At 36.6% G+C, this 23,021-nt stretch overlaps 1 protein-coding gene across 1 annotated transcript in view; it reads right to left on the bottom strand.

The window, feature by feature from the left end:
• The window catches only part of ARHGAP42 (Rho GTPase activating protein 42), a 138,829-nt gene that overhangs the window by 27,399 nt on the left and 88,409 nt on the right, over positions 1–23,021 (bottom strand). Inside the window, exons 5-10 of the mRNA XM_038130094.1 lie at positions 19,209–19,310; positions 14,706–14,816; positions 8,212–8,316; positions 4,682–4,811; positions 2,788–2,888; positions 418–527 (exon numbers count right to left, since the gene is read on the bottom strand). Coding sequence (XP_037986022.1) covers positions 418–527; positions 2,788–2,888; positions 4,682–4,811; positions 8,212–8,316; positions 14,706–14,816; positions 19,209–19,310 — 659 coding nt within the window. The remainder of the gene's footprint in view (positions 1–417; positions 528–2,787; positions 2,889–4,681; positions 4,812–8,211; positions 8,317–14,705; positions 14,817–19,208; positions 19,311–23,021) is intronic.

The raw sequence follows: 23,021 nt of genomic DNA, 5'->3' as shown, positions 1-23,021 counted from the left end.
TAGAATATCCAGGAGTAAGTGGAAAAAAAATTGTGAACATAATTTTCAAGAAAAAAAGTACTACTATACATTTCTGAAAGCAATAGAGATTTGTACAGAACATGTTTATTAACAAGGATTTATAAAATATTTATAGAAATATTTATGATCTGTTTCTAAAAGAGGATAGTCAGTTTTGCTACGAGTTCCATAAGAATCCATCCTGTATCTGCATGCAAACATCATGTAGTAAAGACAACACATATTCTGTGCAGTGAATTTAATTAGAAAACCAAGTTTGAACAAAGAAATACTAAGTCTTGAAAGCCTACTTTGTCTGTATACAAATATATTGGTAAACATGTATTACTACTACAGGAGTAATTATTATCTATTGCTTGCAATTATTTTCAAATTGTTAACACAATGGAAACAAACCTTTCAAATACTTCAATATCAAAACAGAAACGTTTGTCAATTGAATCTGTCTTTCTTCTGATGCAAGATTTCAGCTTGAACATTTCTGGTGAGCTTGTGACAAGACCATTCTGTAAAACAACAAAATGGAATTAGCGCAGGCAGGACGCTTATCCACCTTGGCTTCATCTTAAATTTAACTGCATGATCAGTCCAAAGAATGTGTCTTAACATAGGGATTAAAATTATTTAGGAATCTGTACAATACTTTTTCTGCATATTAAGACTACATTTAATAGCCTTCTGTCTTCTATTTGTTAATTAATCATTATATTTCAGAAAATTCCTTAAATTGAAAACTTACAAAACACCTGCATATATAACTTGATTGCATGCATATTAGGATGAAAATCACGTAATTCTGCCAACTTTCACATGCAGATAAAAAGATTTCTGAAGAATAAAGCTGACTAACCCCAATTCTGGCCATCATGATTGTGAGACCTCACTATAATGGTGGCAAGGCTGACACAACTGGGGATTCTGAGGAATGGTAGGAAGCAAATGTCACTCCTGTCTTCAAAATGAGCAAGGAGAAAGATATAGAATCATAGAATCATTCAGGTTGGAAAAGATCACAACTAAACCGTCTACAAATCTTTTAAATACTTCCAGGGTTGGTGACTCAACTGCTTCCCTGGCAGACTGTTTCAATGCTCGACAACCCTTTTGGTGAAGAAATTTTCTGTAATACCTATCTCCCCTGATGCAACCTGAGGCCTCACATCTTCTGGGAACTATAGGGCAGTCTGCATCACCTTTATCCCTGGGAAGGTGATGAAGTGAATAATAATGGAAAGCACTTCCAAACATATTAAGGATAGAAAGGTGACTGGAAGCTGTCAGCATGAATTTAATAAAGGAAAAATCACACAGGATCAACCCGATAGCCCTCTACAATGTGTTGGATGGCTCAGTGTATGATGGAAGAACAATGAATATTGTTTATCTGAACTTCAGCCGTTCTTTCAACACTACATCCCGGACTGAACACTGCCTGAATTGCTGAACTCACAACAGAAGTCCAGCTGCAGCCAGGCACTAGTGGTATGCCCATGGGGTCATTACTGTTCAGTATGAATAGCAATTAGCCCAGGCACCAGGACAGGATGAGGCTGACAGGATAGAGAGCAGCTTGGCAGAAAAGGAATTTCAACAAGGGTAGGCAACAAGGTGACCCTGAGCCAGCAATGTGATGTTGCTGCAAAGAAGGCCACCAGCCTCCTGGGATGCATCAGGCAGGGTACTGCCTGCAAGTGGAGGAAAGAGATCCTCACCTTCCATCCAGCACTGGTGAGGGACACCTGGAATGCTATGCCCAGTGCTGGGCTCCCTGGTACAAGACAGGCAGTGATGTGCTAGAACAAGTCCAGCTAAAGGCTACCAAGGTGATTAAGGGCTTGGAGCACAACTACCTGAAAGGAGGCTTTGTGAGGTGGGGGTCAGTCTCTTCTGCCATGTCTTCAGTGAAAGAACATGAGGGAGAAGCCTTAAATTGTGCCAGAGGAGGTTCAGGTTAGATATTAAACATAAAATTTTCACCGGAAGAGTGGTTACGCATCGAAATCACTAACCATGTGGAGTCACCATCTCTGAAAGCGTACAAGAAGAGCCTGGATGTGGCACATGAGGATATGGTTTAGGGGTGATTATGGCTGTGCTACACTGATGGTTGGACTAGATTACCTTGAAGATTTCCTCCAACCTTGAAGATCCTGTGATTTGTCATATGAGGAGAAGCTGAGAGACTTGGGACTGTTTGGTCTGGGGAAGAGGGATCCCATCAGTGACTGATCTACAATACCTCATGGGAAGGAAACAGTGGTGCCCAGTGGAAGGGCGAGAGGTGATGGGCACAAACACAAATACAAGTAATTTGAACTTAGAGAAAGTATTTGAATTTTAGAAAAAGTTTTTTATGGTGGTTGAACACTGGAACAGGTTGCTCATAGAGGGCTCAGTCCTTGGAGATGTCTAAAACCTGACTGGACACAGACCTCACCAACCTGTTCTGGTTGACCCTGAATTGAGTTTATATTAGAGATCTCCAGAATCCACTTCCAAACCTAATCTAGTCAATGATTCTGTGCAAATGTGATTAATTTCATATGCACTTACAACAACCACATTAGAAAAGTTATTTAATGTTATTTAAATATGTTTTTAAAGAAATATTACTTGAATATTTATCCATGCTATATGATACATGCACTGCTTCATCTATGCAAACAGCCTTATCTGTTTGCAATTTTTCTTTTAGCAGTTCCTTAATGCTTAATAAAAAAGATGGAATATACAGCTCATGTATGTGTTCATGTACAAATAACTCACCACTTTTCCACCAGATTTTGTTTCAGCTATACTCATTGTAAAAGTTTTTGTTCCTTTGTCATAAGTGCAGTAATGTTTAACCCATGTAAATCCAAGGGGTCCTAGAGTAAAGAGAGATAGTATCAAAAGTAATTGTCATTTTAACACTATTATAGTTGCAATTAGAGTAGAAAAATGAAATAAAGTAGCATCCACATGCAGCCTATTCCTTATTTTTTAATCTGAACATGCTGTTCCGCTGTTCCAGTATAATTTCCAAATATTGCAGCTTGATAATGTTGCTCAATAAAATTCCAGCAGACTGACTTTCTTTGGCAACTGGATGGGTAACAGCAGTCTATTATGGTAACAAGGGAGGAAAAAGGCAAAAACAGACCCGAGGAGTTCTCAACTATATTAATAGCAGAGTGTACAAGAGGCAAATGATTCACATTTTCAGGAGTACTCACCACATAGAGACATCGCTCAATACCTGAGTGCTCCCTCTGCCACATTCGGGACCCAGAAAGGATCCCTTCCCCTATCCCCAGAAAACAATGAGGTGGTATTGAGTAAGGACCTAGTCATGCCCAACTCCTGGCTACTTGCAAAAATTAACCCTGTTCTGTCTAGAATCAAGATAAAAATAAAGAACCTTGACTTTTAAAAATGGTATTTTAAATTTTAATTGTGGGGTTTTGTTGGTTTTTTATGTTTTTTTTTTCTTAATGTGAAGAATTAAATAAAAATATTTGAAAAAACCCCAAGTAGTTTTATTACAGATACACAGGTTTTGCCTTCTCAATGTACCCACAAAGGTGGTTATGCTGACTTTGAGAAAGCTCTCCTATTGCCTGTGTTCTGGAAGAAAGTGAAGTCATGAATCGAAAAAAAAAAAGGTTATGTACCCTCAGAAGTTAGCTGCTCTGCTCCTATATTATAGGTTATTTTCACATAGCATAACAAAATCTGTAATTATTTGGAATTAATTTTTCCTCTGATGGCAATTCATTATCTCTTTTAGCACATTATAAGATGGATGAGCACTCTCAAAGCAGTTTTAGATGAGTTAAGAAGTCACCTATTTTCATTACAAGATTGTAGCCAGACACCTGTGTTGTAAGTTTAAACTTGTTACTCTTAGCCATCCATCTGAAAGAAAACAATTTATGGCCTAGTGCTGTTTTTTTTTAAAAAAAAGCCCTATACTTACCACCATGCATATCAGTAATAAATATATAAAAAATTTACTCTCAAGAACAGCAAATGTTTAACCCAGTTAGACAAGAATTACAATTAGACAAGAACCTATAGGATAAGGGCTGTAGGCAAGTAAACTTGCATGACAAGGAATTATACAACTAGTACCTTTCCCACTACACAGTGAGTACAGACCCTGTTACTCCAGAATAAAAATTTCTTTTGAGTAAGAAGATGTCAAGCTGGCCTCTCACTATTTAATGAAGCACAGCATGTGCCCAGTGCTTCACTCCTTTTCTCCCTCCCCCATTAGCACAGCTCAGTGTAATTTCCACTTAACACAGATTTCTTTTATGATTATTAATCAATTAAAAAATAGACTGTGTTCTTAAAACTTAGAGCGCTACTGAGAATAAAACTGGCTGTGGTTAACTATGGTAAGATGGTACTTAGATGACCTTTTATTACATCTTTGATTTTCATTAAGAACATGTTCATTTGAGATGGCTGGGTCAGTGGAGGTCTCTGGTACAAGGTGCTCTTGATGGCTGAACTAAAGGCCCTGCTCAGGCAGAGAAAGAACAGGAAACAGAAGGGAGCCAAAGCAGGGCCCTGGGAGTTTGCAGCAAGGTGCAGGGCAGCCAGCCAGAGCAGAACTTGCTACCAGTCAACCACTGGGGCAAACAACAGCACGGACCTTCCTTGTTGTACTTACGTTTCTCCTGCACATAGAGATAGCCTTCCATTGTCCATTGACTTGGTGGTCTATAATCTTGGTTGGCTGATTTCATTCTCTGCATAAGTCTCTCCACTTCCTGCCTAGTGCTTTCAAAGTTATTCCGAGTCTAATACCCAGAAAAGAAAACAAACAAAACCACACATTATCTCATGCAAATACTAAAATAACAATGAACAACTAATTACAAATAATGCCAAGGAGACTATATTGGAGACCAACAAAAGCATTTGCCAGAGACATAAAAGGGGAGAAAAGGAAAAGAAATGCAATAAAGAATTATAATCTTCACTGCTAGAAGCTTAGGCACACAAATGTAAGGAAAACATAGCTGAGAATAGCACCATTCCTCTTTCTGCAGATCACTAGCCTCAGACAGGAGGTCATTTCATATCTTTAAGTATGCTTACACAGTATTTTGCAGACAGATACAGGCTTTCTCTCTGTACACTCTGGGATTCTCGGACAGGTATTTAGCTAAACTAGAAGCTGCTAACAGCTCAGCCCTAAACCTGAAGTACTAGGACCCAATGAAGCACTTTAAGTACAGTCCAGAAAACACTAGTTTGGGTTAAAATCAGGCTAATGAGTACAGACAGCTGCAGTTTCTACACACATGGAAGAGACAAATTTTCTGTGTATCCATATCTGCAGCAATACCACAGGTGCTGCTACTTAGAGCAGTCAGGTTACTGGCACTGCCATGAACAAGTTTTGACTTGGTTAACACTTCAGTTCAGTGTTTAAAAAAATGGGAGGGAGGTAAGAAACAGCTCACAAGTGGCAGAACTATGCCAAAAGCATAAAAGAAGTACATCTGTTCTAAATATCACATGTGTAACCAGGCATGTAACAAAGCAAACAATTATGGTACTAAGGTGGGTTTTCTGTATTTCCTTATATCTATATGCATATGAGTGGCTACTTGTTCTTACTGAATTTCAGTGAGGCTAGGGTTTCCCTCCATGCACCTAGCATGGGATAACAGAAGAGAATTACTGCAAGATGCCAGAGCTTTGATTGATTAAATAGCAGATATTGAACACTCTGCTCCTATATGTCCCAAAGAAAAGAATAAAGATTTTTGTAATGTTTCTATGGAGTCATCTATGGACTCAGATCCTCAGTAGTCAGAAAGATACTCTCAGGAATCTTACTACACCAGTGAATATTTCTCATTTTTCATGGGCCATTTGTGTAGTTTTATACAATAGTATAAAAGTATACATGTTTAATCTTGGTTTTGAAGACAAACACTATTATTAGAGAGGGAGATAAAATTCTAATCTGAACTTTTCAGATTTTGTACTTCAGAAGAAGTATCAGTTCAGATCAAATTTAAGAGAGGTAATTTCGAAACCTTCAAGGAGGACATGCCACTGAAGGAATGTCGTCATTTTAAGAGCTTGTCTCCATCTCCAATTAAGGTTTTAATTGCTACTATTAAGTAGCCAGGTCTTTGAATCAAATCATAGAAACCAAAGCCAAATGGACACACCAAGTACGCCACTGGCCAGCTGAGACAGTTGAAGTGACAACAGGTCATGTTAGAACATGGTGACCTGTTAAAAACTGCTGGTCTGCTACTACTCTTCTACAGCTGTTACTGCTCCTGCTCTAACCTGTAGGATATTTTGAGGAACAGAAACAGGAGTTCAGGTATTCTTCAAAACCTGAATACACAATGCAATGAAGAGGAGTACTTTTGACAGCTACAGACAGGCTGAATGCACTTCCTCCTGTCCTCAGTTTGTCTTTACCCATATAAATTATTTCACTTCAATCTGATTTTGGGCGATGCTCTCAATGACAAGTACGTAGAGAACCCAGCTGGCTATGTAAAGCTGTGGATCTAGATCTGGAGCCAGAATTTATACTGCTGTGTAACAGGAGTGAGTGATGTACTGATCCCCACTGTGTCTTCATGTATATGTTTTCTGATATATAATTAAAGAAAAATAATATTACATTGATTCTTCTGCCTAACTTCACATCTCCCTCTACCTCTGTAGTCCATTTACAACTTCACGTTGTGCTGATATATTAGTTAGAAAACATTAAATTTAATTACTTCTTAATTAACGTTGAAATTGAAAAAAAAGGTCCTTTAATAATTTTGCTTCTGTAGAGACGTGTAGAAGAAATGTGTGATTACTTTCAATGCCAGTTTTGGTCTGTGCTGTGAGCTCATGCTCCTCTCAGAACTTGCCATATTAAAGTAAGTAAATCTCTGGACTGAAGCACATTTTTCACTCTTACAGCGAAACTGCTGTGCAGCAACACTGACCCCTTGTGTCTTTATCTGAAAGCATCTTAGTAACAAGCAAGGTAGAAAACACAAAATTTGAAAGGACAAGAAACTGGGATGTTCTACAGAGACCATCTGCATTTTGATCCAAAAGGAAAAGGTTAATCATCTAGGAAGTTTAGCCTTATTTCCTCAAGCAGTATTTAAAAGGGGATCTATATATATGAACAAGAGATGTAGAAGAAAAGATGGAGGTGCAAAAAATTGTGGTATGTGTCTATTATTGAAAGAATGGAACGGACTTAACTTTTAAAAAAATTTTGTTCTGGACTTTGATGTGACTTGTCAGGAAATATGTGGGGCTTGTCCAGTACTGACATGTTGAAGTTCACTTTTTTGTCTTAAAAGCAGAGTGTTTAAGCTTTGCTTAAAATCAAAGTGCATACTTACTTATTTATATGTATATTTTGTACCTACTTATTTGTATATCCTTGGAAGTGTAATATCTGAATTACACAGTGAAAGAAATATACACTTGTACAAAGCAGTTATGATGAGTGGAAAAGTATGTTGATTAAATACATTTTAGTTATCTCTGATAGCTATGAAATTTTTTGGGCAGTTTGTGCCCAAAATGGGATCTTGTATGCATCTGACTATCAAATGCAGACCAATTTACAGCAAAAGATTAATCTGCTCAGTTGAGTGTAACTCTCTACACAAAAAAGAGATTCTGTCTTCTGGTGAAAACTAACGCTCATGAGAACTGCTCACCATGGAGGAGGGTCCCACCTATTCTGCAATGGTATAGACAACAGCCAGAGAATGGCTTCCCAAGATTGCTTTATATACAGAGGCAAGTTAGCAGACAGCAGGAAAAACTATCATTCTATACCAGCTGGAGCATTTTTGGTACCTCCACTTAGTCCAGAAGACAGGTCCCATTCTCAATAAAGCTTTATACAAATTTAAATCTATCTGGACTGCTGTGTTTTCTAATAAAAACTTGGCTGCTGTCCTGTTTTTCTTGTTCTTGGTCCCAAAGTTTTGATCTGGAAATCACGAATTTACTATCCGAAGTTATTTGTTGTCAGGAATCTTAATTACATTAACCTTATAAAAATAATTTTACCTATCTGTATGTGAACTTGATTTCAGCTCACTAATACATTGCAAGATTCAGAATTTCAATAAAGCCGTATAAGTCTACTTTAATATCCTAAACTGAAATTAGCAAATTAAAAATACAAATCATCCTTACATTCTGCAAATTGAACTGCAGTTGCTGCTTGTATGGTGCAAACTCCTGAGCCAGTTCATATCCTTCATGGTAAAATGTAAATAATCCTTGAAGAAAGGCCAAGAGCTGAAAAGGTGAAATTGAGAACCATTATACATTTTTAACTCCTGGAACACTCCATGCTTTTACATGCAAAAGCAAAATTTTGCTGAGAAGGAATCCATGATGAGACCTTAAGAAAGAGAAATGCTACACATTGTGTCATTAAGTTGTAATTTCCATAATAATTTAACTCATTATCTTAGTAATTTTATCCAGTATTTCAGCTGGAGTCTTTGCTGGTGTGCATTTTCCAAGTTTAAAATTTCAGAGTTCAAGTGTTTTTTCTTCAAAATATTCTTTCACTTTCTCCACAGTAATTGCTTGGTCTACGACCTATTTTCCACAAATGAGACTCTAGAAAATATGTTTTGGATAGGTTAGCACAACACAAGAAACCCAGACTATTTCTTCCTGCTCTGAACAAAATGTAAACTCTATCTGGTATGCCTGTGATTAACTGAAACAGAACCACCATAGTCTGTATATATCCAGTTGAAAAATTCTTTTAAAGTTTGCTTTAAAACAATGTTCATACAGTAAAAGGTGCCACTAGATTTTAGCTCCTGAATTAATGCATTCCTTCCATCTTTAGTTTGGCTTTCAGTTTTAAAAGCCTTCTAACTTATTCTGCTTTAAATTTTAAAAGCGTTTTGACATTGCTATAAGTCACCCTACCTGCTGTTAAATAACAAGCACTTAATTTCTTTTAATGGACTTCTTTCTTGGTCTATGTAATTTAGCTTATGAAAAAAAAGTAAAGAAAACATAAAAAAAAGATAAATTAATTTGGATTTACAATAACAGAAGTTTTAACAATGAGAAAGATTTGCATTAGTATATTACATACACCATTATCATCTGGGCTAAGTAACTGGCTGTCCAGGCTGTCTTCTGACTCAGTAAAGAACCACAGGTATTCCAGAGCATAATTCTTTTCCCTTTTTCAGACTTCTCTCTCAGGATGGAATGAATGATCCAATGGAAACATATATCTCTCTTCATTGACTACTGAAGTAGTCTAGACTCAGGCAACAAAAATGCCATCGTTCATATTTAAAGCGCTTGCTTTGTGTTGCCAGTACCATAGATTACTCTAAGTGGAATAGCGTAAAGATGTAGTTTTTACTGTGCTTACATTATCTTTAAATTTACTCTCAGCCCTACTTGAAGAATTGTAGCGAAACTGTTCTGCCTCCTCTCTCCCATTACTCTCTACAAGACTACTGAGAGCGCGTTTTACCTGCCTGCTCTTTCGCTGCATTAGTAAGTTAAAGCAGTTGGAGGTGAACAGAACATCACTGCGGGCACAAAGACAAGGTATGGCTGGGAGAAGGACTCTGCACGTGGTTTCCACTGGTATTGCAGAAGCAGATGAAAGCCTGGCCTCAGGCAGAGATGGTGCAAGTCCATGGCTACCCAGTAAGCCTGTCACAGAGCCTGAAGAACTGAGAAGACCTTTGGACACAAAAAGCAAGTTTTTGTGGGGGCCTCTACAGTGGATGTGAATTCCTGAACCATATTCCACCATCAAACAATGAGGGCAATGCAATCTCAAGTAGAGGGCTCCACATCTTGTGTAAATCAATCTCACCTTAACATGATTCATCTGTCCAGCTGAAATTATTACCTCAGCTAAGAACTGGACCCTGAAATTATTATTATTAAACTGATTATTCAAGTGTTTCTGAGGAAGGTCCAAGTACAATAGTTTATATTAAAAACCTCCAATTGTGCAAACAGATAGAAGGAGCTCTATAATTTTCTGTAATTCTAGACTATAATTCTAATTCTAATTCTGTAATTCTGGAAATAACTACTTATAGGAAAAGAAAGAAAATTAATCTTCCTTTTTATGAATAAAGTACAAAATATGCAAATTATAACTAAAGCTCTGCTTTGGCTCCAGTTACATGAAGCCTGCTCTCACACTCTAGATTCAGTTACTCATCAGTTTTCCAACCTACAACTCCTTCAGATGTCACAGCACAACTACTCCTGAGCTGACTTTGACTTGGTCCAGTCAAAAGAATGAGTGGATTAACACTGCCTGCAAGAAGGAGCCTGCTGCTAAACCCACCCCTAGTGCAGGAGTAACACTTGGCAAAACTGCAGTCCAATCACCAGACTAGCACACACCAAAATTACAATAAAGAAACTTTGTAGAACAAAGTTTCAGTATGCCAGCTTATGCCTGACTTTTAGAGATCAGTTTAAAGAACATCTCAGGAGAATAAACTGTATAAATTTCAGCTTCAATACTTGAAGGAAAACATTTTACATCACACGAAACACTTTTATAGAGTACACTGAGAAATACCAAGGAAAATATTTAACACAAGATGGCAGCAAAGCTGAATTTATCTGAAAGAAAAATACAACAGCAGAAAAAACCAAACCAAAACAAACAAAAAAAAAAAACCAACCCCAAAAACCCAAACCAAAATCCTGACAAAAATCTGAATTAATTTTAGTTGAAGTATTTCTCAGGTATTCTGGCAGTTGTGCATTGCAGAGGATCTGGCCCTGAGGCTTTCCTGGTTAAACACTCTCTGAGAACTCAGAAAAATAGGAATAAAAGAAAAGTATTATGCAAGTCCTAGATCAGCATTTTTAAGCACCGTGATGATATGTGACACTAAGGATGGTATTCATTTCAATGTACATGTCCCTAGCAGTGGAAAAAGAGGAATGCAGAATATGGCCTGTGCCCGATGGGCCTGTGCTGCTGAGGCATCTCCAGAATCACTGCCGTTAGAACAGGTACAGCCATAGCATTGCATGGAAGAGATTTAAAAGCCAAGTCCTTTTGCCCTAGGCGCATACTTATAGCAGGGTTTTCTTTTTGCTGGCATTAGAAGAAGCACTGCTGCTAAAGGCAGGCTCATAACTTTAAAGAAATCAATACTAAATAGAACAAAAAATATTAAAAACAAAAATAGAAAATCAGCCCCTTTTCCTTTCAAAGAAAATTTTCAGAATGTATTTCAAGGTGGTCTTCACACATAAAGAGGTAGTTCATCAAACATCACAAACAATGTCCGATGCTTTCATATTAACATTTTTTCATTTTACTAAGTGTCTTATCGTTACCTCATTCTGAGGACCTAATCATTCACATCAGTAAAGACTGAGGTCTGAACTCCATAATACAAAATTACTCAACACACCAGAGCCACGAGGATTTCAACAGAGAACCCGAAACAAAATCCAACTATTTCTTGAGACTTTATTTATTTTTATGTAGAGCTGCTGACCTCAAGACTGCCTGGTCGTTTCATTCTCACAGGAAGAAGATTGTACTTAGGTTTCGGATAGGGGAGGAATTTAACCTTTGGCCTGCAGCACATCAGCCAGAAGTCCCTGTCTCCCTGTTTTCATTTTATTTATAAGAAGATAGCACTTATTCTTCAGATTAAAGTGAACGTAGTTAATAATGTAGAAAATGCAAGAAAGGGATTTTCAAATTTAACATTCACTGTGAGTCTCATGGAAATGCATGCAATTACAGGCAGTGTTTTTCAGTTGGCTGTTCTTTTTTTCTTCTCTTTAAAGAAACATTTAACCGACCACCCCTCACATTTCAGATAGTTTACTGCTTTTGAACTTTGTGCCCTGGTTTCCACAGGACAAGGAAGTCCTGGCATCACCAAAGGACAAAGCAGAACTTTAGGTAGGTGTTTGAATTGTTTTACAAGCACAACATCCTCAGAAAGCACTGTTGGCTTGGACTAGCTTCTTTGGGATCACAAGAGAAAAGCTAGCAACACAGATTATTGTCACTTTGCTTTATTGTTTATCCAGCTGTAAATTTGAACACGAATTTGTCTTTCAGAAAAAGTTTAAATTCATTATCTGTATGAAAACCTGAAGTTTTTTTTTTTCTTGGAAAAATCAAGATTTAGGAGGATTGCAAATAGGAATATGCCAGTTACTCACACCAGTACACATTAGCAACCACTTTGATCAAGATGCAGAGAACAAAGAGAAACCCAAGGCCTGAGAAGCAGCTGCAAAAGTCTATTCTAAATAATATAATCTTCCATTTGCTATGAGTCATTAGCATCTGTACCTTAACATCTTTTCCAAGTCTCCTGAAGGAGAGAGCACACTCTGCTTTTACTGACTCCCACTGTCCTAGCTGTAACCCACCTGGCTATTTTTGCTAGGTTACTTCTCCCACTCTGGTTCTCAGACTGTCTTTATCCTTTGGCATAGAAAAACTAAAGGTCTTGAAAGGATGTTCAACAGATCATTTGCTTTTCAAGTTCTACTCCCACATCCCAAACCTACCCTTATTTTGCATGGGCATCACAGTTTCCTCCATCACTGCACTAACAGATTTATTTTGTTAAACTTTCCTTCAGCGAGACTGTTAGCAAGGTGTCAGACTGAGAATTATTTGAAGACATGACATTGTGCTGATAAATCAGAGGCACAGGCAGCACATACACCAGAATGTCCAACAACCATAAGAGCTCCTGAAGAGGAATGTCCATATGGACACACCACCAGGCATCATCTGCCATACGCACATTCATAGAGCACACTGAGGAAAGTTTATGACAATACTTTTGATACCTGATTTTAAAGTGTTAGGCTTTCTGCTTATCTAGACCTTTCATCTAGGAACACACGCTCATATTTCCAACATCTCTTACATAAGCATGCATTTTAGAAAGCCTGTTTTGAAGTCTTTGGTTTTCTTTTGTTTGTTTAGTTTGTTTATTTTTTTTTTAATTTCATGGTATTGTCCATTTGTATTTTAATTTACTTTTTCACATAAGGCACATTCCTTATGGGTTTTAGCAAATGCTCTGAATTCAGCATGTTGTATGCAACAGATTACAAACAAGAATTAAGAGTTTTGAAGATTCAAAACTTTATAACTGATGTTATAATTTAAGCTCCATCTACATCCAGATTGATTATAAATAAATTCACACCCAAAGTCAGAAGACATTACCTGCAAGGCCTATCATTACCCAGTCAGCAGAGTATTTCCTGTACCTTCCCCTGGAACATCAAGTATGCCATACTGGGCTGGAATGCCTACTGATCTCAGACAGTATGGAAACGGATACACTTAAAAATAAATTTTACCTATTTTAACTATTGTGCAGTTGCACGATCTTTTCCAATGTACAAGGTCTTTTTAATACAGAAAGTTTCTATTACATTAAAGGAGCATAAAGTCTTCTACACTAGGGTCAGAGCTAGGTCAAGATTGCTAGATTTTTCCAGGATGTGAGAGTTTTGCAGAAGGAGACAGAGACACACACTCTGGATTAATCTGTGACAGGTAGAAAAATGTTCTTATTTAGGAATCCGAGCAAAGTTTTAGTCTCTAAGATTTGGCAGCTGTATGCCATAAAGATAGGATTTCTGAAAGTACTGCTTGCTGAATCCAGGTTCATTAGTTTGCATCAATGTCAAACATTCAGTATACAATACACTCTCATCTCATGGAAAGAAGGCATCTGAGAAGCTCTCCTTGGTGACACAGGGTGTTAGAGATGTAATTCAACCCATTTCACAGTGAAGAGTGCTGCTTCAGTAGTTACAAGGAAGCTGGGAGATGGTGTGGAGAGAAAGTTACACTCGTCATGTTCCTCTCTGACAACCAGTGCTCTGCTGTGCTCAGTGTGCTTAATGGGAAGGGACACATGGCATTGGAAGTTCTCTGACAGGGGCTAGAGGTACTAACTGCATCAGGCAACTGGCAAGCCAGGCCTGTCTGTATGACATGAACAGTAACAACACTGCTACCAGGCCACAGAAGTATGCTAGCATGTCATGAAGCTGCTTTTGGAACTGACAGACACAGTAGAGGGTTAGGAGTGGGGGATGGAAACACAATCCAGAAGGAAATCCCAGACTTAAATATGGACACTGAAACACAACTTTATCTTACTCTTTAACGGCATGTCAACATATGCATTCCTTTATGGGCAAAGTAAACTAAAGGAAAATGACTCCACCAACAAAAATATAAACTTACCTATCTTACAGAAAAATTGATTTTTCACTTTACTTCATGTGTAACTCAGAACAATGTCTGTGCATACTGCCTACCCAGAATATTTAAATTAAAAACTGGCTCAAAATTTAAGCCATTAAATCATGGTATTAGGAAACATCGATAATGTGTTGCACAGACACAACATTACATGATGTCCCATTAAAATGTTACACACACTTCAAGTCATCAGACATTTCACTTCACAGTAGATACTAAACTCTTACATAATCCTTCAATAAACATGGAAAGTGCCCAAGCCAAGATCTTAATGTCTGTCTATATACAAAGAACCTGCATTCAAAACTTAAAAAGGGAACAAAGAAATTTGATATTTTAAATTAAATTTTCAGCTTTAAATGCATGCATTCTAAAGAAAATAAAACATAAAACTTACAGGTTCTACAAATTCAAATTTCTTTTTCTCTTGTACTTCTTGGATTTTAAAAACATATTCTAATGATGCTTCATAAAAGTTCTGATGTTCTCTGTCAATCTGTGTATCTGCCTAAAAGACAAAATTAAATACGGATAACATTAGTTTAGTCTTGTTATTGCTTTAAAAACAGGTTATGTCATTAACAAACAGGTCTTCCATAAATTTCCATTATTTTTAAAGTTTCATAGAGTTCAGTTTTCTGTCTGAAAATTAGAATACCCACTTAAAAAAGCTAAATGCAAGTTTAAGAAGCTAACATTACACATTTCAGCCTATGCCTTTTGCTTGCTCTTTTTTGTTTTCTTATTTCTTTTTGCTCTTTAATATTCTAGTTTTTAGGAGAGCCTGGAGGGAAAGAAAGGTGGCAGCAGGTACTTGGTATATGTAAGTTTAAAAAAGGAAATAGAAATGAGCACTGTAGGAATCAAGGACAGACAAAAAGATAATTATTTCTATTGAAATATTTAAGTATCATATGCACTGAAATTGTACCTATTTCTCCGGTTCAAATACCTTCACAAAAACATATTTTCTTTCTTAAATAGGTTGTCTTTAACAATGACATCTTGCAACTTATTATTTTATAGTATGAGTCATATGTTCTCGGAATGTAAACATATTTAAATCTCTAACCTCATAAATCAAATGTATTTCAAGTTTTAATTTTCAAGTGACAGAACTACAAGGCAATACTTGTCAGAAATGCCTGGCTGATACCACCCAACATGGAGATCCAGAATCAGAACAGTGTCTTCTGCCTAAACAGCTAAAGAATTAACTCTTATCAGCTGATAAAGAGTAATAGGCTTTTATCCTCAATTTAAACAAGCCACAGGAGAGGGAACTAACAGACAAGCAGTGTAGCACACAGATAATGTTTAAAGAAGACATGCAGATTCCATTTTAATTCATTCTTCCTCATAACAAATCATTTTCTCATGCAAATCCCTTTTGGGCTGCATTAGTTAGACTTAGCTCTTTGGTCAAAATACTACAGCAGATTAACAACATGAATAAGATCACCTATTTTTGATATATGTCAGTTAAAATACAGAAGGATACCTCTGCATGTTCTCTAGTTTAATTCTGCCATTAAAACTAACAAATGCAGGGAAATTGGGAAAGCTTGTTGTTGTCTTCCCTTGACAACAAACTATAAACCAGTAAACACATCATAAAAGAGATTTAGTACTTTTAACAGTAAAAAAGCAAAAAGTCAGTGTTTTCCTTCAGGCAGGATTTGGCCATCAATAGCACCATATATAATTAAGATTGCTTCTCTACTCAAGGACAAGCTACTATTGTGATTTGGCTGTACAGGCTTTTAACAATATTGATCCACCTCCCTAGCCCAGTGTTCTAACTCCACTTCAACACATGGGCCTCAAGGCTATGTTTCAAATCATTCAGTACCAGCATTTCCTCCCTATGTCTATTAAAAAACCAGTAAACTAATAATATGAAGCTGAAATCAGGCACTCAAAATTCTAATAATGAACTGCTCTACCTTAAAATTAACTCTGCTATTTGCCATTCATATAGTGTGTTTGGCTACTGTTTTCCCTGATAGTCTGTTAATAGCTTTATTTCACAATAATAATCTATCACAAAGACAGTGCTACATAACTGAACAGAAGCAGTTGCCACGACTTTGGGACGTGATCCAGCAATGCCTTGCTCACACAAATGCCATCAATAAGCACTTGAAACAGATCTCAGCTCTCTCATTTAATTGTACGTAAATAATGAAACATAGTTTTAGAAATTGTCTCTTTTTGGCTTTGCCTCAGAAAAAGTATTTAAACACCTAATTAAATCCATCCCTGCTCTGAACAGCATTTAAGCAGTTTGCAGTTATAATGATACTTACAACAACCAAGTGCCATATCAAATATGGTTTAGAGCCATAATCACCACCAGTGAAAGGGACTAAATTAGAATTCCCCAAATATATATTCTGTAGAAGCTTATGAATTTGTGTTAACCCAAAGGGTTCAGATTTGTAAGAATTGCTTTGAAAGTGATCTTAAAGTTTCAAAATCTTAAAGTATTTTAATGTTTTTCTGTGACTTCAAACTGCATGTAAAAAATAAAGAGATCCGATGGATATGATTTTGAGTCTCTACTTGTATGATATATAGTTATAGTGAGTAATATTTTCATTGATGTAGGCTATCACCTCAATATCTATACCAGAAGTTTACATAAGCTTGGACACTGATTCTGGAACAGATTTCAGAGAAAAAAAATCAGAAGTTTATTGGATTTCTCACATCACTCAATTCTGCCCATTTTCTTCTTCTTTGTAGGCTTCTGTAGGCAGTGAAAAGATGTTATTATGAAGTTTCTTTTTGATGCTAAAAAAAAATAAGCCAGTCACCTGTGTAAACTGTATCAGCAGTCTTGCAGGCTCTTAAAATATCCAGCGTATTTCAGTTAGGTGAATATATGCAAACTCTACAGAATATGTTTCAACCATCAAATTTCAGATAATTAAGGTGGTCTCAATTGTACTCAAGTGAGATATGTAGAAGAATCCAACAGAGTACAAGATCTTTGCTCACCCCAGTACTCTTTAACCCACATAATGTGATGAGGTATCAAGAAACTTCATCAATTCAAGGAAACAGTATTTTTCCCACATAGCAGTAAAAAATGGTATTTCCACCTCCCTGAATACATTATGTTGGCTTGAGGCATGGACTTCCCATCTCCTGCCCTGGGCACCAAAGCCCCAGCCGCCAGCACTGCTTGGTTCTTTGCTCATGCCTTGCTCTGCTGTGGGCTGCTCTAACAAACTCCATCCTGGACATACGGGCTATTAATGGGGCTCACCCAAACCACTTGGGATGCAAATCAACAGCTGAATGGATTCCAGGTCAGGAATGGAGCTTGGCCTCCTTTTACTTCCAATATAGACACAGGCCAAAAGTCTCCCAGGTTAACAATTTCGGTACTGATTTGCTATTGTACCTTCTACTTATGGTGGGCCTATGTTGCTGATTCAGCACATGTTACAGCAGTAGAAAATGGAGAAAGACAAAGAAATGCCAAGTTATGCCCTTTATCCTTTACAAGTGAGGCACCTAGAAATCAGAAACCTCAGCCTCAGTTACAAGATTTTAAATCCAGATATGTCACTTAAGGACACACTGGAAAAAATTATTCTGGTTTTCCATTAGTTTATACTTGTGAGCCAAATCCACTGTTATTCTACCATAGTTTACTAGATTCACAGTTGTTACTTCACACTTCAATTGCTGCTTTTAGACTGTAATTATTTTTATGTCTCAAGAGTAAAATATTTTATTTATCTTATTTAGCTTCTATTCTAGAACAAATTAGTGTTTAAATTCACTTCTCCCCAATCTGGTAAGAATTTCTTTTTTTTTTTTTTAAGCTGGGACTTAGCCTCTGTTCATCAAAACATAAGATATTTGGGAAAAGTGAAAGCCATGTATGTACAAGTGGAACAATAAACCAACCCTACATAACTAATTTCTTATCTAGACTGATCATTATACAGACAGTAACAGCAATTCAGCCACACAGACATTATTAGAAATTTTTAATTTCTAAGACTTATTTTATTTGAATTATAATATTATTGGTAAACATGAAGAAAAAATCCTACGACATGATAGGGTGATGGTCACACCTTTGGTGAAAATTCCATCTGCAAACTAACCCCCATGATTTAAGATTCACCATGAAAACAGTAATCCCATCAAAATGATTTTTAACTACTTTTTGGCACAATTCCCAAAGTGTCATTGATATCATATTGCTGGGTTTATTGTAGTTTGCTTCAAAGACAAGTTATATTAATTTCTATGAGCATACTAAAAAGCCCTGGAATCCTTCTGTTAAACCAGAAGTCTTCATGTCTTGTTTTTAGTTGTTTTTCTTTTAAACAGAAAAGAATCAGCCATACAGACTCTTCAAAGCTGAAGTTATAGAAACAATTTCAGGGACATTTCAGGGGCCTCAATTTCAGAATAAGATGAAAAAGAGGAAAAAAGAAGCAGAAAATATCAAATAAAGTGATCTTCATTCAGTCTTCTGGATTAGAATTTATGTGAAATAGATGTGCAATTTCATCAGTTAATAGATAAACCAGCAAACCTAGAAGCAATTAATTAATTGGCTTTCCAGTATTCCACATATAGCTTATAAAACTCACACTTTTTGTACTAATATAATTCCATTGTTGCAACCAATAAGCCTTAGCTGTACTTGAAATACATAAAGTTGCAAACATAGAATATTGCTTTGTTCAAATATTTAACTCCTATTTGGGTCGTATTCATCCCAGTAAAGAATTTATAGTCACAACAAGCATGACCAGAAACCATCACAATTTCACATTAAATAAAATACAGCATGTCTTGAAGAGAGCCAGTTTGTTATCATGATTTCTATGCAAATGTGAAATTAGGTAAGAGTGCATTCAGTTCTTACATCTTGCAAATGAGATTCTTTCTTCTTGGCTGACAAATTTAAGTGCTTCTCTAAGATGGAATAATATTTCTCACTTTCCTTGTCAAACTTCTTCTTCCCATCCTGAAAAACAAAGCATTCCCAAGTGAAATATTTGAATAAATATCACAGCTAACTTAAATTAAAAGAAATAACAGGTGCCAAGATATGCCTCACTATTAAACCACTTTTGTTGGTTCTAGTATTTTTAGGGTTGAATTCTTAATTGTAACTAAAGATAGCAGAACTGCTTCAATTATTAAAAGCAATAGTAAGCAGGATTTTTCTCATAAATAACAAACCCATACAACAGACCCACATGGTTTCCCATAGTAAATATACATGAGATTTTATGTAAATGGTATCTTTTAAAGCAGACACTTAATACAAAATAATCTTCCCCAAGTTTTTAAAATCTACCTAACTGCCACACTGTTTTTACAAAAAAACAAAACCAAAAACCAACCCCAACAAACAAACAATCAAAAAACCCCAACCAAAATCACAAAAACCTCAAAAAAAACCCAAACAACAAAAACCTCCAAACACCTCACCCCCACCCAACAAGCAAAAAACCCCAAAAAAATCCCCTCACTGTGGAGGATATAGATGAGTATAAAATATGTGATAAAGACATAGTCCTATTCCTTGCATTTAACACTAATACATTTATTTTCCACCCACTCTCCTAAAATACGAGGATGATGGAAAAGCATATGTGTGGTTGCAAAATGAAATTGGTCCAAAAGTCTGTTTCCAATAATATTTCGATGTGTCTGAATATTTAAGCTTGTCTCATTTAAAAGTTATCCTGCCTTTTTACTTTCCCACTCCTCTTTGTTTTTCCCATCATATGCAGCCATTTCTACTGTAAAACCATTTTGATACATGATACAAAAAAAAAAAAAGCTACTACTTTGAGTAAATTAAGAAACATCTTACTTTCTGCAAACAAATTCAGAATTCATACTTCAAATCTTTTAAAACTTGCTGTTCTGAAATTTAAATCTGAAATTTAAGAAAAAGATATGTTTCTCTAAAGCTTTTCCATCCTTCAAGGAGTGTCAAATTTCAAGAAATAGGAGAACCAATTGAAGTTGATATCCCATCAGAGTATTATTAATGATAAACCTATAACTTTTAATTAAAAAAAATTATTCCCTAAATAAAAGCAAATTTCTGCCAGAGATTTTTAGAATCTTAGTTAAGTCCTAATGATTAATAATTTGAATATTTTGAGAAAACAAAAAAAGCTTCAAGACAAACAGTCCTACTTACACATGTGCAAATGCTATTAATGATAGAAAAACTAATTACTGGACATCATGCAGTAACATCAGGTCATTTTAAGAACTGTAGTGATTCTCTCCCTGACCTCTTTCTCTCTAGAAATTTTTAATACAAAAACAAATAACTGGCTCACATTGTAGCACCACCCTGTTTTCCTTAGTCATATTATGGGAAAGTCAGGTCAGTCAGAGAAATAAGAAATAGGAGGAAGATTTTAACGACATGAACTAAAACTTATCAACCAGCTGCAACAACAAGCCACCTAATGATTAGCTCCAGTGACAAAAGTTTACAACAGTAATTATACTAGATTGTAAAACACATCACATACTTTCTATCTTGCAAGAAGTTAAAATATATTTAGTATGAAAAATATGCACAATTTAATATTCTCACTACTTCACAACAGAGATATCTTCAAAAGACACCAGAAGGAAAAGAAGGTACTTGACCCAACAAAAGATTAAATAATAATACAGAACAACTACTAATGCCTATTATATTTAATTACGGATAAGCAGATACCAGGACAAAAAGGCTAAAAAAGAAAAATAAAAGTTTGTATTTTGTTTAGCAAGCGAAAGGAAGCTCTAAGAATTATCTTCCAGAATTTTTCCCGAACACATTCTTAAAAGAGAGAAGGCAGAAGGCCAGAGTTGTTGCAAATAACTTGTAAGTCAAGAAATCAACTTCTGTGGGAATGAAATCATAGGTCAGTTCCACAGTCACAGTTTTATTGGAGAATACTCAAGTGCCAGGTCTTCATGATGAAGCAAGAGCAACCTGTGTATATCAACAGCATGATCAAAGGTGCTGTGTATCTCAACAGCACCTTTGGTCACAAACAGAAATTCAGTTCCGTTGACCACTGAATGAAAGGTGCAGTTAGTTACATACTGTCTTATCTTCTGAGATAATGATGTTATGTGCTGGACTAGAAATATGAATCAGATTATTTTAAAATCCAAGCAACAAAGCTGTCGAAGTTATCAACTTTAGGAAATAGTCAAGTTAAGGGCAAATTTGATGCAATGAAAAATGTCAAGAGAATTACTTTTTAGGTGTTTTTTTCCCATATAATTTTAAAGTGGGAAAGGAGTCTGCCTGATTGCAGTATTTAAGCCTTTGGTCATAAGCTACTGGAGTTCAGTGGTGGATACCCTATCCACTAGACCACTCAGAAGGTAACTTGACACAGCCTTTGACAATGAGGCCTGGGTGCTGATAGCGCACATTTGGACTTGATATTGTGTTTGCCTCTGCTGTCTCAGATGTCAAATCAAAGGAACGAGCCAAGGAGCCATGGGCAAAGCTCCTACAGGATTACCTATTTCAGACTGGGATCACCCAGCCCAGCCAGCTCTTCAGTCCCTCCTTCCTTCCTTAACAGACTTATGGTACACACCATAGGTATTCATCTTGCCTTGTGAACTACTTGTTTCAGAACCAAGGCGATCGATAGGTAATCAGTAACCCAAAGTCTGGCTAGCCACTTGAGCTCATATTGACACTAACATAACTTTTACTAACAAGAGCTGGAAAAGAGTCTGAAGTCTCAACTGCCCAGTGAGATTCAAGGAAAAAGGTGTGACAACAGGACTTTGCCATCTGTAATACCATCATACAGTGCACCAAATACATGTCAATGCCTAGAGGGGACTATTGATACACCTAATGTAGCTCCCGTTGCTTTCATTTTCTGCTATGATCTATACCAAAACCTGTGAATTATGTATCACATCCTCTCTTTATACATATAAAAGGAAAACAGAAAATTAAATGATCACATCTCAACAGATTAGTCCCCCCCTGCCTGCCAAGAACAAGAAAAAAAAGCAAGTTCAAATAAACTAATTGTGGTTTTAGAACATATTGTATCTCATGTGAAGCTTCATAAAGATCTCCACGGCACCATCCATAAGGAAACAAGGAATTTGAAGGCTCTCATGGTCTTCTGCCAGCTCTCTCCCAGACTGCACCTCTACACTGCCACAGATCTGCTCAGCCTCCACAGTTTTTTATACCAGTTACATTAAAGAGAAAACTACAAATTGGAGCTTGTCTGTCACCAGGACAACTTCTGGCCCAAGTGCAGATTTTTCAGAGACAGCACATCTGATCAACTTCTTCCTCCTTTTCCAGATTTTAACTTAACAAGACCTTCTTCCTTCAAAGGTAGAAGTTGACAAAGTAAAATGACTAACAGAAGTAAAGTGTGAGTAAAGATCTCTTGAAAATTTGGACTGCATTAGCATCTTTACCTGGCGATACTCCTGGGAGTAAGTTTGCAGCAGGACAGTGTTTCTGGCATTGCTCTGACTACTCAGACTTGTTTCTGGGAAAAGTATAAAAAAATACTGGCCCCAACAGGTGAGTGAGTTTCCTTTGCTTGGAAGGTCCTCCACTGTGCCAGTAAAACCCACATATTTGGATGTACTGAAGCCTCTGAAATCTGTTTACTTAATACAAATTAACAAAAAAAAGATACACTCAGAAGCAGGTGAT

This window comes from Motacilla alba, chromosome 1, assembly GCF_015832195.1.
Source record: "Motacilla alba alba isolate MOTALB_02 chromosome 1, Motacilla_alba_V1.0_pri, whole genome shotgun sequence".
Classification (NCBI taxonomy): Eukaryota; Metazoa; Chordata; class Aves; order Passeriformes; family Motacillidae; genus Motacilla; species Motacilla alba.
Note: the sequence above shows the minus strand (reverse complement) of the source record. Positions and strands in the feature narration are given on the sequence as shown.